This window comes from Ochotona princeps, chromosome 4, assembly GCF_030435755.1.
Source record: "Ochotona princeps isolate mOchPri1 chromosome 4, mOchPri1.hap1, whole genome shotgun sequence".
Lineage (NCBI taxonomy): Eukaryota > Metazoa > Chordata > Mammalia > Lagomorpha > Ochotonidae > Ochotona > Ochotona princeps.
The window spans coordinates 105,614,783-105,633,737 of NC_080835.1; the positions used below are offsets into that span (position 1 = coordinate 105,614,783).

The 18,955-nt window shown below is 50.0% G+C and overlaps 1 protein-coding gene across 5 annotated transcripts in view; it reads left to right on the forward strand.

Annotated features, from left to right (window-relative positions):
• IGSF9B (immunoglobulin superfamily member 9B) overlaps positions 1 to 2,644 on the forward strand; it is a 53,299-nt gene extending 50,655 nt beyond the window's left edge. For 3 of the 5 annotated variants that reach the window (XM_036494231.2, XM_004593267.3, XM_058664094.1), the window contains one exon: positions 613 to 2,644. In XM_036494231.2, coding sequence (XP_036350124.1) covers positions 613 to 821 — 209 coding nt within the window. In that variant the 3' untranslated portion in view covers positions 822 to 2,644. The remainder of the gene's footprint in view (positions 1 to 612) is intronic. The other 2 variants (XR_009245365.1, XM_058664093.1) reach the window with 2 other exon arrangements.
• Positions 2,645 to 18,955: the final 16,311 nt, after the last annotated feature.

The following is an 18,955-nucleotide window of genomic DNA, read 5'->3' on the forward strand; positions in this document are numbered from 1 at the left end:
TGTTAACCCTCGGAGGGGCAGAAGCAGGGACTGAATCAATGTCTGTTACATGATCCTTATTTTAAATTACTCTGTCTAGCTCTTCTAGTATCTGAAAACAGTTTGTCTCTTCCTCATCACTCTGACATGAAATCATAATCTTTCAGAAAGCAAAAGCTTTCTCTCAATAGGACCATGAGGTAGAGCTGTGGAAGGAATAGAACCTTCCAGACAGGTTCCCGGCTGTCTTTGTTGCATCGAATCAAAATCCTGTACAAAGTTGGTCACTATTTGGGGTGGATGAGAAAAGAACATATTGAGACCCAACCAGTTCTCAAAAGTTCTGCCCTATAGGATCAAGAATGATGCTTGGGATCTGGGAGAAACTAAACAAGAAATAACGGTTGACTAAACCCAAGAGTCTGCAGAAAGAAGGAACATGTCTGTCCTACCTTCCTGAGGCTGGTTACAAAGAAGGCAGCAAGGGTGTGGGCTGCTTGCTGTACTTGGGTAGTGAATTGGAATTCGTTGTATATTAGGATCTTGGGTACCAAAGGTGAGTGTTAAGGCTACGCTCTTCCTTCTCACCCACTCTTTTTTCTTTTTCTTCTCACACCTACACCCTTTGCCTAGATGGTTCTGCCTCCCAGGCTCAGCAGCCTCCCAACTCTCAGGTTCTGTGGCCCGACGAAGCTGTCTGCCTCCGGAAGAAGAAGAGACACTCTCGTCCTGACCCCTTTGCCCGACTCTCGGACTTGTGCCACCGTCAGCTTCCAGAAGACCAGACGGCCATCCTCACTAGTGTGGACCACGATGACCCAGGCCACGCCACTCTGCTGTGACCCACCTCTCCTCTAAGTGTCCCCAGGGCCAGGGCGCTGGGCTGAGTAGGCAGGGTGGGACTGCATGTGGGGACTTGTCTTCCTCTGTCTGCTCAAAGGGTACCCAGACCTCTGTCCTGGCTGCCTTCTTCGGCAGACAGTAGTGCCCCCATTTCCTGGTCCGTGGGCACTGTCTATGGAACAGAGGGCTGAGGACAGATATTCCACCCAGAGGTCAGGGAGTGAATTGGGGACAGGGAGGCCTCTGTCTTTTTCCACCCCTCTCCTTTTCACTGGATTGATTTTTCTTCCCTCTTAAAATGTCTTTGGAAGTCAAGGCAATGGATTTGCTGCCCTCTGCTACTATTTTAGTTCTTTGAGCCCTGGAAGAGGACTGAACTTTGTCCTGTCTTCCAAATTCCACAGATCTATAGATATAGATACAAATGCACGTCTGTAGCTGGTAGACCACTCTATGTGTCTCAATGCACTGAAGCAAGCGCTCTTTCTGTGGCTCATGAAGGCAGGAAGAAGAGGGCAGTGGACGGTGAGGTCTATAGAGCGGTGCTAGCAGCTGGCTGGCAGGGAGCCCTCCTACCGCCCTGGGGATTATCCCTCCCGAAACAGAACTCACGCCTCTTGGCACAGCTCCCATGTAGAGCAGGAGCGAGGTGGGTCTGCTGCAGTTCTAGCTGCCTGCTCTGGTGGCGGGGTGGGGGTGGGGGTTCAGCAATGAGGCACTATAAAACTAAACATGAGCCTTTGATGCTTGGTTCCTGATGAAGAAAGGGTAACCAGGCACAGGCCAACTGGCTTCTTCCTTCCTTCCACAGTTTGGCTCATGCTACGGAAATAGAAGCTGCTTATCAGTGGGGTTGGCAGGCACCAGTTCTAGGTCATCCTTTGGTCCCCTGTGGGCCGGCTGGGCCAGGAGCCTTGCTGCCAAAGGGTCTGGTTCTGGAGCCCCTTATGCTATCACCGACTGCCACAGCTTTATTTATATCCTCCCTGGCTCTGTGCTCTCTGAGCGCCGCCCTAGGGCTGCTGACTGGATCCTCCTACCCCTTTGTGGGAGCTAATTCTGTAGATTGATTAATTGCCACGTGTGTAGAGCCTGCTTGCCTTCCCAAGCTTGTCACGGGCGGGCTCTTCTCTGCACTGTGGATGCAAGCTCCGATACGGTGGGATCAGATGAGGCTGGGTGCCTTGGTTGAGGCACCCTAGATCCCCGACTTTCTGCTGTTAAGTAGAGCTGGCTGAGGCACAGGAATGCTGGAAGAGGGCTGGACGCAGGGGCCCAGGCCCTGATCCTTGCTTCCTCAACATCTTGTCCTACTTCAAGCTATTAGCACCCAGAAGCTTCTGTGCAGTCATCTTCCTGCTAAGATACGTTCTCTCTTCCAATCAGTTCATGGTGCTGCCCAAGAATGGCTTCCAAGGCCAAGGGTGGGGAAGACAGATCTCCTTCTCTGCCCCTCGTCTTCTGCAGTGGCCTACCTTACTGAGCTGACCACGGTAAGGGTGGCAGCTAGGTTCCTTGAAGTATTTCCTTCTTGGTGCTGCTGTCTTGGTAGGTCTGAGGGCATCTACCTCGCACCAACTACCTGCCTGGATGTTAGCCACATCAAAGGCCAAAAGGGCTGCTGGTGGTGGTTCAGTCTGATGGCACAGAGGCAGGAACGCAGCCAGATGACGTAGGAGGCGGGGCCTCCACCGTCTGTAAGTGGATTCTCCTGCAGCTCTGCTGGCCAAGCCCTGGTGCTTCGTTCTCTTGCCTAGTAAGCCAGGGACTGGTTCTACCCTTGAGGCTCTGCCAGGCTAGCCACACCTTCTATAGTATATTTCCAAACATGTCCAAAGGAGTAGTGGTGCAAGAGCTGCCAAGGATAGACTTTACGTCTATGGGCCTTGGCCACGCAGCCTTGAGGTGGACTGGACATTCTGGCTCATTCCCTTTTCTGGGGGTGTCAGAATCCACATGAGCTTCAGCAGTCCTCCGGTGTTTGCAAGAGTGCAGTCGGATGACTCTGTTCCCTTCAGAGCAGGCACTACCTCTGTCACCGTGCCCTGATGCGACTGAGGGGCTGTGGGGCACAGGCCTGCTGGATCAGCCTAAGCAAGTGGTTTGTGTGTAGCTTTGGTCTGCCCTTACGGAGGATGGCGGGCCCAGGCTCTGGGATGGGTGTGAGTGGGTTTGGAGTTTCAGGGCTCAAGTCTGCAATTTCAGCCAGCCTTTCCAAGCGTCGTCTTGGGAATTTTGTGTCCTGGAGTTAGACAAGAAGAGGAGGTGGAAGGCTTTGTTTCCCCAGGACATCATGGGAGCCGAGGCACCTCAGCCTTGCCTTGTGTTTTCTGGGAGCTCTGATGATTCCAAAGGTGCTGACTCTTTTTCTTTTGGTTCTGCTGATGCCCCGCACCTCAGTAACAGCCTGCCCAGCTACACCCCGGGAGCTGAGCTGCAGTGTCTGCAAGGTTTGGCTAATTCCTAGCCAAGACCTGCTTCACACAAGGGGGCTTCTTCCTGGTGTGTGTCGTGGTACCTTCCTGCAGCCTGGGAGCTGTTTAAGCCCTTCCTGTAGGGACTACGGTGGACGCTGGCCAAATGCAGTCTCCTGGGTCCTGGAGAGAGAAGGTGAAGCTGTCACAGGTGCATGCTTAGTGGGCTCCTGGGTGATGGGGTGGTGTGGGTGTGTGCATGAAGGGAGCATATCTATTTCCAGGGACCAAAATCCTTCGTATTTGGCTTTTGTGACAGAACAACAACCACATCTAAGCTTCCCAGGACTCTCACACTCTGCTCTGTGGGAGATCTTGTCATCTAAACTTGACCTAGGGCTTTGAGCCTTGCAGGAATCGTCTCTTGTGTAGACCTGGTCCTGGGTCTCAGCTTTTCTGCCGCTTCCATCTGTGTCTTGGCTGGAAGTAGTGGCCATTTCAGTGTTGGGAAGACTAAAACCATCTTCCAAGGGGCCTGCAGATTTTAGGGAAGAAGATGAGCGAACAGGACGAACAAGGCCCATCCCATTTCTTGACTGCTGCCCCAGTGTGCTACCTGGCTTTGAGCGGAGCCCTCGATGAGATCAGTTACTTGAGGCGCCATGCCAGGTGACCAGCCTGCCTCCCTGGTAGCTTTCTTTGAAAGTCCAGGGGACACAAAGGGACTGTCCTCTGTTCCAGGGGGCTGACTGGGCCCTGGCATTCAGCAGGAGTGGCTTGGGTCAGGGATTTGCAGTCTGAGTTCTGTCCTTATTTTAGGTTTGTGATCTGAAACATTCCGGCTTGAACTGATTTCCGTTGTTTATTTCTGTGCCCTTTTCAGAGAGAGCCAGAGAAGGTACATACATGCAATTTTCTGATTGTTTTCCTTCTAATTCTTGTTCTTTGGCATGGCTGGCAAAACCACAGCTTGAGAAGAGAGACCAGATTCACAGAGCATCTGATGTCTTTGCCACTGCTCAGGATTAAAATCCTTGACTGGAGTGTCCTTGGCTGGAGCTGTTTCTTCCAGGGTTCTTAGCAAAAGCCTTTGGGGATTTTGGGGTGGGCTGGGGAACTGTATATAAAGCGCATTTTATTTGTATGTAGCAAAGCCTTGGAAAAGAGGAGCTAACAGTTGATCTTGGCCTGCTTTGCATGTCATGGAGCTTTGAATGGCATCTCAAGGATTGTTGGGGAAATCGAAGGGCAGGGATGGGTGGCAATGTGGGAGACTCCTGCTGTTCTTGCTGGAAACCACACAATCCTGCTGCTACCCCCGGTCAGTTCTGCCTTTGCATCCGCTCCAGAATGGAAGTCGGAGCAGGCTCCCCTGGGATGGATACCCAGAACCCCATGGAGCCATCTCTTGCTTTGCAGTGATGGAGCTAGGTCAGATCTAGACTGAATATGAGAATTGATGGGGACAGGACTGTTCCCAGAGAGGGAGTAGAGAGCTGGGGTGCAGAGCCCCTGGTTGTTTCTGATGTACGTGAGGCTAGAAGAACTGGAGAAGATGTGTTCGGTAGTCTGGAGTAGGAATTTCAGGAGACGGAAGACAAAGACAGGATTCAAGTGTTATCACCCTCTAGGGACCCCCAGGGGGATCATCATGGTGGATGGAGAAGCTGGAATGACAGCCGTGAAATGCGTGTGGGGCCGGGGAAGGAGGAGTGGCATCATGGATGGCAGACGGGCATTGGGCCTGGCACACAGGCCCAGGCTAGATCTGAATTTCTTGTTTCTTTGCTGAACTCCTTCTTCTAAAACTGGCCTCTCACACAAGTGCCCAAACAAAACACAGCCATCTTCTTTGTCCTGTGTTTTTATTGGTGGTCCTCAGTCCCCAAAGCTGGGTGACTTGTCTTGCAATGTCCATGCGATCTCCAGCTCTTCATCATGAGCAAGGAAGAACAGCTCTTGCCAGCACCATGTGCTGCGTTTGCATGCACACTGGGCAGCCTTCCTGCCATCTTCTGCCACTTGAACGTGTGCACGAGGCACTCACGGTGGTGATGATGGAGAGCAGAGGTGGCCAGGCTTCTGCATTTATCACCTCCTTCTAGAAACACAGAACAGGTCCTGAAGCTACACTGAAGCATTGTACCTAGGGCTTTTGTTTTTCCTTTCTCTTCTGGAAGATGATTGAAGTCACCAGTCACATGGTTGTGATAGAAGGGTGAACAAATCTCACTCAGAGACAGGGACCAGCCATGCTTCTCTCCTTCGTGACAACCAACTCTTTGTTTTTGTCAAGAGACGGAATTATAAATCTCTTCTTTGGAAGAAGTTATAAACCAAGGATCAAAGCCCAGACTTGACCTCACTACTTTTACCAACTTGGTAGGGGGGTCTGTTTGCCATTTCTCCCCCTGCCTGCAGTGAACCTACGCTGGTCCAGAGCTGCCTAGTCCTGGGCTCCTGTCTCTACCTTCAACCCAGTCCCTTGGAAAGAAACAGAATCCCTGCCAGGTGTTTTGTGTATTGGGTTGCCAAGAAATAGAAGTTTTTAATGACCTTATTTTAAGCTAATGAAATGCCTCCCATTTGACCACATCTGGCTCAAAGATACTCCATACCTCAAGGTTTTCTGTGCAGAATAAGCAACAGTTCAACACCTGAGCAATGTTGACTATGCCTTAGAGAAGGAAAGTTAGGGCCTCTTCACTGACAGATACTTCGCAAGCTAGGATCCAGCCACTGAAGCATCACTGTTCAGTGGCAACAGCTGCAGTCGTGGTTGAGAAAGAGCTGAGGTCAGCACGGAGCCATGGCTGGGAGACCTAATTTGGAGGGTTTCAGCAAAGTCTCACGGGTTCTGAATGCCTGATAACAGCATCTTGCATATGTGCCTGTCCCAGCCCACCAGATGCTGGCATGACTGACTGACTGAGCCTGTTTTGCTTCAAGAAATGTGCTCACAAATCCCTACCACTGCCCGGCACTGGATTTCCCTGAGTGAGCTCTCCCTTCCATCCTACAGATAGATCCACCTGTGAGGTTGCCTGTCGTTGCTTCTCTACTTTATGGCCCAAGGGATCTTGCTCATTTTTTGTCATGGGGAGGCGGTTGAGTGGAAAAGGGAATCTGGGTGGGCAAAGGGATATGCGTTGTCAGCCTTAGACATACCACAACATCTGTGGACCGTGTGTGTGGTTTCACAGAAGTGGATAAAGGGGGCACGAGAATGAAACTGCTCTTGCTGGCCAGGAGGGCCTGGGGACCTACTTGTATGAGACCTTATTTCCTTGGGAAAACATTGGCAATCACTTTATCAGTGAAGATCTCTTGCCCACTGTGGACATCGAGAGGTCTGCCAGGAGGTGACGATGTCCTGGCTGGGTCAGAGAAATGGGTTGCCTGATCTGTCCCTCTGCAGGTGCTGGCTGTCTCTGGTCTCTGGCCTCCAGCTAGATGTCTACTGTGGTGTTCCTTTCTCGGGTTCAAGAAGTGGGTAGTGTGTGTGTGTGTGTGTGTGTGGTTTGTGAAGTTGTGTGTGTTTGGGCATATGAGTGTAGGGTGGCATCTGTATGTGTGCTGTGTAATTATGTATGATGTATTTTGGTAGTGTGCGTATAGTGTGTATGATAGGTGTGGGTGCTATCTGTGTATGTGTGTGAAGTGTGATGTAAGTGTGTGCTTTGTATGTTGTGTAATACTTGTAGGGACACACTGATGTACATGAGTAGCATCAAGCCTAGGAGATCTTGGATGGCTCTTTGCTAGACCACTTGTGGGAGGAAGGTCACATTAGTGATATGCCGTCTTTAGTGCATTTTTTTAATGGGGATTGTATATAAAATTATATAAACATATATAATTTTGTCTATTTTAAGCAGAGAGGGGAACTTATATGGGAGGGGGAGGGCACATGGATAAGATGCAATAGTGGTAGCCAGAGAGCAACAGGAGGATGTCTGTGGGGAGTTAGGAGAGCAGGCAGGCTAGGCGGGGCGCTTGCTCTCCACATACGTATATAACTATAAAGAAACCTATAGAAAGTCTAGCTATCTATCTTACCTATATATCTGTATATCTGTATGAAGTCATAGTTTGCTTTATTTTTGTACCTGTGCTTAGAGATGTCTCGAGCAGTGCCACTTTCCCCCGGTGGTCTGGGGTACTAGCTCACGCCTTGATGCTGCCTCCTTCCCCACCATTGCTGGGACACGCACTCCTTGTTCAGAATTGCCTGGGTTTCTCTGATGGGAATATGTATATATGAATCACATTTTAAATAACAAAACACATAATTCACTCACGAAAGGCCAAGTGAGCTACAGGTTGTGGGGGGTTTTCTGGAACCAGTTCCCCATGTCTCGTGCCACAGGAAAGGGATTCCGACTTGAAAGCTTTGGCAGAGGTGCTGTACACAGTGAGGGTGACAGACACTCTGTGAGCCCATCCCCTGCGGTTGGCACTGGTCGCTGGGAAGGAATGGGCAGGTGGTTCCCCTGGTACTCGCAGCTCCTCGGGATTGTGGCAGGAGAGGGTGGGTCTGTGTGGCTGACTGCGTGGGTTCAGTCTTGGAAAAGACACAACCTAGAGAATATTACTGCAGATTCTTGCAACCAGTGTGAATGTGACATCTGGTGGAAATATATCATGTAGGCTTTTTTTCAATGATTTCTAATTGGAAAATAAAGTGCCGTTGGAGTTGGACTGGTCCAACCCTGGGATCTGGAGTGAGGGTTGGAAGTGACAGGTTCATATGGACCTGCCTGGAAGGGTGGGTGATGCTGTAACCTTCCTTGTGGAAATCAACCTGCATCTCCCAAAGCTGAACCAGGACTTGAAATAACTGGACCCTGAACAGCAGATTTGGGAGAGCAAGGGTTCACTTGTGTTTGAGCAGGAAACTATCACCTGAGAATACCTCTCTGAGAATTCTAGACCTCACATATGTGGCAAGGCCACGTGGCTTGCAGCCTCGGCAGGCATCTCCTGGGTGCTAGTTCTCTTCTAACTTGCCAAGAGCTCCAAGTGATGTGTTTGAAGCTAGTAAGGGGCCAGATGGTGCAGGCAGCCAGGAGATTCCTGACTGCGATCTCTTCACTCTTATCCCTGCTGATCCTGTGAGAAAAGGCAATACTAAACCCTCTTCCGCAACCAACCTGCCGTGCTGTCACTGAGAGCTTGTCTGTGAGGTTGGATCCCTGGAGAAATCCAGATGCCCGCTTCACATCGTGGGAGCACCGTGAGAAGAGGGGTTGAGTTTTGAAGCTGCAGTCTAACTCTTGATCCTCATGCGACTTCATGCTCTGTCTTTGGGTCCCCAGGATCATCTGCTCACAATACCTGCCTTGTTCTAAGGGCACTGAAGGGACATGGGCCCCGTCCTTGCAACACTGGAAGGGCTCCAGTACTAGGTTCAATGGCTGTGTGTCCATTCTTGCTGGAGGCCCTCCTACAGTTCATCAGGAGGTCAGTGGCGAGACACAGCCAAATGTTTCATGTAAGATTCATCAGGGAGGTTAAGAGGAAGAGCCATAATGCCTTGTCCCCCAGCCCAAGCCACCAAAGCCTCCACATAGGACTTCCCATTCTTCCTTCGGTTCTCAGACCGCGCTCTCCTCTCTAGACCCTGACTCACTTCCAGAAGACACGCAACCGCAGAGCAGATCACTTCAGCACCACAGACACCTTGGAGGCTCCTGCTGCCAGGAGGTCCTGGGTGGCTCTAGCCCCTAGCGTCTTTCCGCTGAGCCCCAGCCTCAAGCCCGAGACACCTTAGCAGCATTGAGTGTATGAGATTCAGAGAATATACATGTTGCCACCTCATTCCCCCACCTCCTACTGGACTCTTCATGTTGAGGAGAAAAAGGGAAGGCAAGATTGTGGCTCTTCTCTTGAAATTCTGACTGCTGGAAACGTGCTTCCCTGAGTCCTATCCATGTACCAGCCCTCAGGAGGGTGGGGGAGAGGATGGGCAGCTCAGACTCCATCTCCAGGCTTCTTATTGTGGCACAGAGGGCCAAGGGGACTGGGACCTAGTTCCTATATGTTGGCTGAGATGGTTTTCCTCTTCCTGAACCTCTCAGTTAAGGGGGCAGATGGGGGCGAGGGGTGCCTTGACGAAGTCTCTGAGGTACACAGCCACTGTAGGAAACCCAAGATGTCCCATTACACTTGTGGATACCATCCTGGGTCTCCACACAGTGTGAGGGATGTTGAATTTTGGTGCTTTTCCTTTGCGGTAGGAAGTGGGAGAAATCCATCAAGTTATTTTCATTTTGCTACCTCTAGTGTGTGGAATAGGAGTTGGAAGTAGCCCTGGGAGTCACTAAATGAACAGTGAGAACTTGTCCTTCCTCCTAATCTCGCCAACTTCTTGGGAAGTGGGAAACGGCTCATTGCCTTGGGGTCTCTCTAGCTGCTGGACCCGTCTACTCCCCTCTACTGCCAATGCTTACATTAAACACCCTGAGCAAAGTCAGAGCAGGGGGTGGGGAACAGGAGAGCCAGCATGTCATGGTTCCTATTAGTTAGGTCGGCGGGGCGGGGGTCTCCCCTGGTGTCTAGCAAAGTGGTACAGAGCCCAGACATTGGGAGGGAATGCTTTGAGACTGGCTGGCATAACACCCTTCTTTACTGACTTGTAGGCATCAAATGTCAAGAAGTCTTCAAGTCCCACATAGACTAGATTTCCTAGTTGCCACGTGGGGCTGGGGATGGAGGATGTGGACAGGGTGTGCCTCTTCTCCAAGCGACGTGAAGGGACGCCACCCCGCGTCCTGGCAGCACCTGTCAGCCCCTTTGCTCCTCCACTTCCTCTCTCCCACCAGGAGGGGCTGAATCATCTGGACCTAATTCGTCATATGAATTTATACCATGTCACCTGATGGCTCATAGACACACAGGATAGGATAGGGTACTACTCTTCAGGCAGTGCAGTATGGGCAAGGAGGGGCTCTGATTGACAGCTCCTCCAGCCCCTCACGGGCCCCATGCTTCTGGATGCTGACGGCCTCGTGGCTTTAGTTCTTTGCTGACAAACTGACCCAAGTTTCGTCATGAGATATATTGTTCTCATTTCGAACTCCTTCTTTGCTCCTTCAGCTTTCCTTAAGGGGTTATGCCTCCATTTTCATGGCAGGTCTTCTCAAATAGACCACCCCGACCTCGTTTCCATTTCTCGAATATTGAGTGTTACCACGTCACTGCGCTAGGGTGCTCTATGGTGCTGTTCTTGAAGAGGCCAGCTGGACCGAATAGCCTTGGTCCCCTGGTTCCTTAGATCTCGCTGTATTTTGTCTTCTAGTTTTTTTCTCCTTAGGGGTCCTTGGGGTGGGAGATTTAGGGGTGGCTTCTGTGTTGTGTGTCTCTTTTCTTTATGTGTGGACTGGTTAAGTCAGTGATGGGCAGCTGTCTTCATGGAATGGGTTGGCTGACTGGTTCAATACGAAAGACAAACCAACAGATTGCTGCACGCGGAATACTTTTGCGTGTGAATCTGAACGGCAACTAGAGGCTTACTTTTTGAACTTCAGGTATGTAACTCAAAAGTAAATAAAAACACTATTTTTTCAGTAAGCTTTTTTTTTTTTCCTTCTAAAAGAGGACTTAGAAATCACACTTTTAGAACATGAAATTGGTGCTGTACCAAAGCCTTATATGAACATATTCTACCCTCTGTACAACTGTCTGGGGAACCCCTGCTCTGTTACCGTCTACTCAAAAGCCTGGGAATGCCAGTGTGGGCCCATGGGTGTGAAAGATGATGATGGAGACGGGACGCCACCTGCCACCTGTGCAGGCTCCGAAAGGCTGAGTGTGTGCGCATGTGTGTGAGTGTGTGCATGCGTGGGAGCTTGCAGGTGCACAATGCCAAAGCAATTGCACTCATGGGAGTGTGCGAGGAGGCCCCAGGCTGGAGCAGGATGGGTGTGGGCGTGATGGGGACCTGCTGTCTCCCCTGTCCCTGGTCTCCTTCCTTTTTTTCCTAGTCGGGGAAGTAGTAAATTGGGAACAGCTGCACTCTCAACCAGGTGCTTTCTCCTCCCAAATTTCTAAAGTCCAAGCATTGCTTAAGGGGCTCTGCCAAGGCGCAGGCACCTCCCGCCAATCAAAGACTTGGGAGACTGGGAGGGGAATGTGTCTTCCCAAGCCCTGGCTGCATTTCTGGGGGAGGAACACTCCTCCTGCAGGTTTCCTGGGCTTGGCCCTGCTGTAGTGGCCGACCCTCCTCTCCCTTCTTCCCGTTCCACTGAGGAGATGCCCTGGAGAACACCCCTTTTCCGAGGCCCTAAGCAATAATGCCTGCCTTGGCTACCACCAACCGTGATTCCTTTGGCCTTAGGCTAAGAACCCAGTGACACCTAAAACTCAATTTGCAGCCTGCTTTAGGTCAGACTGCCACGCCAGGCTCCACCTGCTGGCATTTTCAGGCTTGCAGAATACTAATCGACTCATTACCAGTAATGCTACATGGTTGTATCCCGAGTTAGACACCCAAATGCACGAATGAGGAACAGAGAGAGAATAGAGGCACATTCCGTGACAAAGATGTGAGGCCAGTGAAGGCACCCCGGGAGTGTTGCAAGTTCAACTGATTAAAAGAAGTTTAGTATTTAATTGCTCCTCATGTAACATTACTCTGCTTCAGAAATGTTTTGTATTTTGATATAAATAAATGTTTGTTAAAAAAAGATTCATTGTCTAATTTTTTTTAACAACTATACCTAGAAAGAATTTAATGTCACATAGTCTCACTTCTGGTCTCATTGTTTGCTTATCCACTCGTTCTAAACTCAATGTGATTTGGAAAGATGAAGGAGTTGCTCTTCATTTCTTGATCAATAGATGGGTTTCATGCTGGTGTAGAGAGTGCCGCCTGGTGGTGGAAAGGCACACATGCATGGCTCCTACCATGAGCTCCTTCACACTGACATAAGGTAATTATATTAGGTGTGGGAAAATTTTAGCCAGAGAAAAGCCAACTTAGACACAGGAGAGAGTGAGTTTCATTTTACAATGGAATGCTGGGATGATAATAGTGGTAAGTTGGGTAAGCTTGGGACACCTGGGTCCAAGCCCAGCTATCCTGCCTCCGGGCCAGCTTCCTGCTGATGCGTTCTTAAGAGGCAGCAGATGGTGGCCCCGAATGCTTGGGTTTCTGCCACTCATGTGGGAGACCTGGCCTCCATGTGGCTGTGGCAGGCACTGCGAAGTTTACTAGTGGATGTAGGATGTCTCCATCTGCTTTTTAAGTAGATGAAAATAAGCTTTAAAAATATAAAATAGGGTGCTCAGCGCAAGTTTTGCTGAGAACATGGCATGGGAACAGTACAGCTTAAACACATGCTTTGATTCGCTGCTTTGACGGGCTATTTACGTAGCCTAGCCTCTGCTGGCTCTTCAGTCATATACGGTATCTTGTGTCCCCAACGGTCCCAGGCACTAGACCTCGTATAAGAGGCATGGCTGCTGCATGGTGCCTTCCTCTCAACCCGAGGACAGCAGATGGCTTTGCTGTGTTGGCTGCCTGCAATGGGACCACTTTCCTCCCCTGAGTGCCTCATTCCCCTCATTTCTCAGCACCCCTCCTCTTCTGTCTGCCCAGGCATTGCACCCCACCCCACACCCCTCGTTAGCTATCAAGTCCTCCTCTGCCTGTTTTAAATTTTATTTTGGGTTTAGGTGGAGGGCAAAGACCGAGCTATGATATTCCTTTTTTGTTTTTTTTTTTTATGCTTCTTACTGCAAGTGAAAAAAGATAACCAGCCAACCAGCCAGGCGAGCCAATAGGCCCACGTCACATGTAGACGCATCTGGCCTGGTTTACAGAGTTCCTGTGTACGATTGCCTAATTGTTGCAGGAAGAGATTTCCTTCCTGGGTGCCCAGTCACGACTCACTCCTCCCTGCTTTCCAGTTCCTCCTCCTTGGCTCCCTCCTCCACAGGGAGGAATGGAAAACCTTCTGGGTATTTCTCATATACTTTGTTTAATTTTAAATTTAAAATTGTATTTGACAGGCACGAAGGGAGGAGGAGGGAAGGAAAGAAGTGAGAGAGTAATCTATTTCCTATCTCCCCACAACCGCTTGTATTGGATCAGGCCGAAACAGTTTGAAGCCTAGAACTCCATCTGAACCTGTCGTGTGGGTGGCAGGGGCCCCCTTCGTGAGCCATCATTTGCTGCCCCCCAGGGTAGCGGAGTTGAGCTCAAACCCGGCCACTCCAGTGTGTGATGCAGAGATCCCAAGTTGCATCTTAACTGCTACAGCAAATGCCCCTGCCTGCTCTCATCATGTCTAACAGCAGGTCAAGGGGGATGGCTTTGCCAACTCCTAGTTACGCAGGAATGGTTGTAACCCACATGACCAAGCCCTCTGTGGAAGCCAGCTCCTCCAGGCTGTTCCTGCTAGCTGGGGAACAGTGAGCCCAGTCTGCCCCGGGGGGGTGGGGATTTTACAGGAGCAGAATTTCAACTTAGTAAACCAATTCCACTGCATTTGCAGACTTTTTTTTTAAAGAAAGTCACCAGCTTCTCAAGATTTCTCAGAAAAGTTCACGGAAAATGGTATTAAGAGGTGTTTATATCTTGTGCCTGTATTTAGTGCTTTAGAATTCCCCTTTAAATTTTTATTTGAGAACAGTTTAAATTTACAAAACCAAAAGTGTGAAGTAGCAGAACAAAAAGTTCCCTTACACCCCACACACTCCTTCCCCAGTTACTCACATCTTGTACCAACAGAATGAGTGTAAAACTTTTGAAATCCATACGTACTAGGGTATCGTAAAAGCTGTGGACAAACACATCTTATGAACGAAACAGTATGTATTTCAAACATTATTTTAGCCAAAATTAAAGACTTATCTCTTTTAATTCGGTTTTCTGCTAACTTTTCCCTCACAGTGAAGGAAGAATAGCAACTTTCATTAGGAGGATCTTCCCTGTGTCAAACTGTGTTATTTAAGACTTGTACCTTTTTTTAAAAAAAAATTTTACGGTATGATTATATAGGGCCTGGGATTTCCCTATGCATCCCCCCCCCAAATTTCCACCCCCGACTGATTTTCCCTATATTTTTACTGTAGTATAATCCTTCATAGGCAGTCATAAATCCATCAATACTTACAACTTTTTTTAAAAAAAGATTTATTTATTTTAGTTGGAAAGGCGGATATACAGAGAGGAGGAGAGGCAAAGAGGAAGGCCTTCCGTCGGATGGTTCACTCCCCAAGCGGCCACGTTGGCTGGAACTGAGCCAATCCGAAGCCAGGAGCCAGAAGCTCTTCCGGGTCTCCCACGCGGGTACAGGATCCCAAAGCTTTGGGCCGTCCTCGACTGCTTTCCCAGGCCACAAGCAGGGAGCTGGATGGGAAGTGGAGCTGCCGGGATTAGAACCTGCGCCCATATGGGATCCTGGCGCGTTCAAGGCGAGCACCTTAATGGCAACGCTTTCATGCCAGGCGCGACATGCACCTTTTTCAAAAAAATGATCTTAATTTCCTGTTGACACAATGCTTCATACTTAAAAAGCTCTTCTCAGATTTATTTCATTCTGTAGTCACTATAAACTTATCATGAAAGCAGATCGTATGTTATCTCTTTAGGTCACGATCAATGGATGCGCAAAGCAGCGGCCCCATGTCTTCTCCCTGCCCTCTTCTTGGTCCATCCGTCCTCCCCGCTGCTCCTCCTCTCCCGGTCTGCCCTGTCGTTCTTCAAAGGCTTAGTGAGTGGCTGCCAGGAAAATAAAATACAAACACAAACTAATAAAATTACAGAGGGCTCGAGCACTTTTCTCCTTAGGCCAGGATCCTTTTGTATCCATACAGCACAGTCCTACGACACCTGTGTCGCCCAGGTGAGGTCACACAGCCCCCCGGAGTCCCGCTAAGCAATTCCAATACAGCAGTGGACATTTATAGTAAGTCACTGTGCTGAAGTACTGGAGAAGGGGAACCTGGGACAGCAAACAGCATGGGCCTTACCCATAACAAGGTAACATGGACTTCAGGGCCAGGGCTTGTAGGTACTGGGAGTGAGGCTGGTCCTGGGCAGCAGGTGCATCGTTCGGGGCTAGCCCATGCCGTACCTGCAAATCCGCAAGGCTCCTTTTGGGTTCTCTTTCCAGGAAACCTTTCCACCAGTGGTCATGTCTATAGCCTCAGCGTCCTGGATGACTCCCAAGGTGCTTCAGTTAATACATCAATCGAGAGAGACCCGTGGCTCCTGGGGGCAGCACTGCAGTCCCTGCTGCCCTCTCCTCCAGTGTGTCTGTCATCCACCTACATGCCCAGAGGCTTGCTTGCTTTCCCCAGCAGAGCCACCCTCATCCTGCAGCTGCTATTGAGAAAGGTAGGAACTCGGGAGAGATCATGGAATCCTTCCCAGGGACCACTGAGGAGGGAGCCAGCATCTGTCCTGCACAGAGCCAGATTGGGAACAGCACTTTGCTCAGTTGGCATCTGCCAGACAGGAGCTCCCTCCACAGCACCGGCTTGAACTGCTGGCTTTGGTGGCTTAAGCTGCCACGCTGCGATTCATCAACGGCCGTTCCTGTGAGAGCAACGCACACCCTCCTATGAGTGATGCACATCCCCCTATGAGTGACACACATCCTCCTCCTTGCTGGCTAGCTGTCACCATAGCAGGGACTTACTCTTAAAAAAAAAAAAAAAGATTTGAAAGGCAGAGTAGAGAGAGAGAATCTATTTCATTTGCTGGTTTAGTATCCAAATGCCCACCATGACTGTGGCTGGGTCAGGTTCAAGCCAGGAGCCTGGAGACCCATCCGGGTCTCCGTACAGGTGGAAAGATTCAAAGCATGGGGGCCTTCGGCTGCTGTTTCTCCAGGTGCATTAGCAGGTGGATGGATAGGAAGCAGGGCAGCTGGGAGTTGAACTGGTGCTTCTGATGGAGGTGCTGGCACTTCAAGCCACGGCCCAGCTGACTCTATGATGGATCCACTTAGACACAGTGTTTCACTTGGCACTGACCGGGAAGCCCATTCTCCACAGCCACACAGGGAGGGGAGCATTAGCAGATGTGTGTCATTTCACCAGGGACTCCGGCTTCCTTTACATCTGTTTGGCAGCTGGTGGTGCTTGGGATGACTGTGTCACCTGCCAGTTCGCAGGCATCTTGAGGACAAGGCTTAGATCCTGTGTGCCCCCAGTTCAGGGCCTTAGTCACCAAATAGTAGCAAGTATCCTAGACCTTGTCTTCCCTGCTCACAGTGTGTAGGCCTCATTAGCCTGCAAGCCCCTTGGAGCAGAACCTCCTGTCTTCATGCTTGGCGCTGGAGCCCAAGTTCCTAGCAGACCCTATCACTAGAGAGTTTATAACTGTTTCTAGACCAAAAGAAAGGAAAAAGAATGCTGATCACACTTGACAAATCCTATTTGGAGACCATCAGTGCACTGGTAAGATGAGCTTTAGTGTCTGCATGAGCTCAGCAACAGGACCTGAGTAACATGAGGAGTGAGAAGTAAGCAGTCAGGGATCGTGTCTATAGATAGTACTTCTGCGGCCTGGGTAAAATACAGCATCCAATGGCTGGTATTCTGACACAGCTAGTTCAGCGTTACTTGTAACACCAGGATCTTGTATTGGAGTACCAGTTCAAAGCCGACTTTTGCACTTCCACTCCACCTTCCTGCTAATACACCTGGTAAAGTAGTGAGTTCACATTATGGCCAGGGCTGGGGGCTGGCTGGACTGGACTGGGAAAAACATCCACCACTGAAGGCAGGCCAGGCAGAGCCAGGCTGGAGTATCTGCTGGTGAATGTTGAAGAGAGGCAGCTATGACAGACTGGGACGCAACAACCAACAGCACACTTACGACCCTGAGGGGCATGGGGCGGGGGAGGGGGAGGGGAGGAGAGCCTTGTACAGGGCTTGCTGGGGCTCTCTTGCTGGGCTATTGCTCCTGTTGCTGAGTGCGAGAGCTGGGGCTTGGAGTAGACCAGGCTGGGCAGGACATCAACATCCACTAGTCTGCATGTGAGCTGCATTTGGGCCAATAGCCAGGCTGGGTTAGGCCACCATATCCACTGAGCCAGAAGAAGTACAGGTGGTCAGGATTTGCCGTAGCAGCAACTGGCAAGTATCGGGACTGGGACAAGTTGTGTCAGACTGGACTGCAATACCCACCTGAAAAGTGTAAGGTCCAGAGCAGGGAGTGAGCTTAACAGGGAAAACCCCTGTTGGGTACCCCCTGATGGGCTGCAGCTCCCATTAGGGAGCATGAGAACCAGGGCTGAGAACAGGCCTGGCTGGACAAGGCAGCAGCACCTACTGGCATAAATGTGGGCTGGGTAGTGGGGTGTGTGTGTGTGTGTGTGTGTGTGTGTGTGTGTGTGTGTCTGTACAGGCTGATGTGGGTGACAGACTAAGCCAGACCCCTCCTTAGGTGGCATACACAGGAGCCCAAGAGGCCATCAACACATTAGACCCATCACTTTGGATTCATCGACCTTGTCAAAAACATACACACTCTTGATAAACCATAATATATGAATAATCACCAGGGTCACGGGACACACCAGCGACTCTTAGCATGCCTCCATAAAGCTCACTCATCCTTCATATCGCTTCTACCACTATAACTGTGCCCTCTCCTAGCCTTCCGGCTGGTAGTCCCATTTCTCACTTCATGAGAAGGTACAAGTTGTCCAGGAGAGTCCCTCCGACTCCCATGACATTCCTAGGTCTCCTCCCTTCCCCTCAGGTCATTCCACCTACATGTGGCCTGGCCTCTTGTCCTTCTTATTTCACCAAGGAATGTGCTCCTTTAGTTGTCACCTTTCCCCCTGTGCCTCACAGGTCTTCTGTCCAGCAGGTCCTGAGACCACTGAGGGATGAATGACAGTGCTGTTCCGCAACAGAAACTCTGGAGACTTGTGATGAAGGGTGTCTGCTTATTTTAGAGAAGTCACATGCTTATATAGGGTAAGAAAAGCCGGCAGGCAGAAGGGTGGTCCAACAGTACTTCCAGCCAACAACGTTGTGACTGGTTAACAGATATGTCTGTCTCTCTGGACCCTCCGAGGAAGTTAAAGGTCAGGAAGCAGAAAAAGCGGTGCCTCAGGGAAAACTCATTACCTGCTGTCAAGCAGGATGAATGATGTTTGACTTCCTAGACTTGTTTACAAAGGAAGTCCTAGCACAGTTCCTTAAAGGGGCACAGAAGAAAGACTGGGTGGGATGCAGCCAATCACTCTTGTTTCATGCCCAGTGAACAGGCCATGTTGGGGCCTCAGCCAGCCAAGGACACAGTGTGCATGTGCTTATGGGCTAGGCAGGTGTAGATCCAGGGTGGCGTCCCACACTGGTGTGATCAGACCATCTTAGAAGCATAAAGCATAATACCCATGGTAAGAAAGAAACAATATTCACCCTCATGATATATGTCATTACGAGCCACTGATCCATTTTTTTGGGCCACCTTTACTGATTTATTTTTTATAATTTACAAAATTTTGTAATTTTGTAGTTTGGCTTCTGGGGACCTACTGACCCCAAAGGGGCCTTGGAAGGGATGGCCAGTTTCAAGAATAGTGATTCATTCATGAATGCATGTGCAAAATACAAACCAGCTCAGTCCACACACACACACACACACACACACACACACACACACAGAGAGAAAGTTCCTCTATGAGACTCTCAGATTCCATCTACTCTCTACTTGTCTTGCTTCCCTGAAGCAGGTACCAGACAACTAG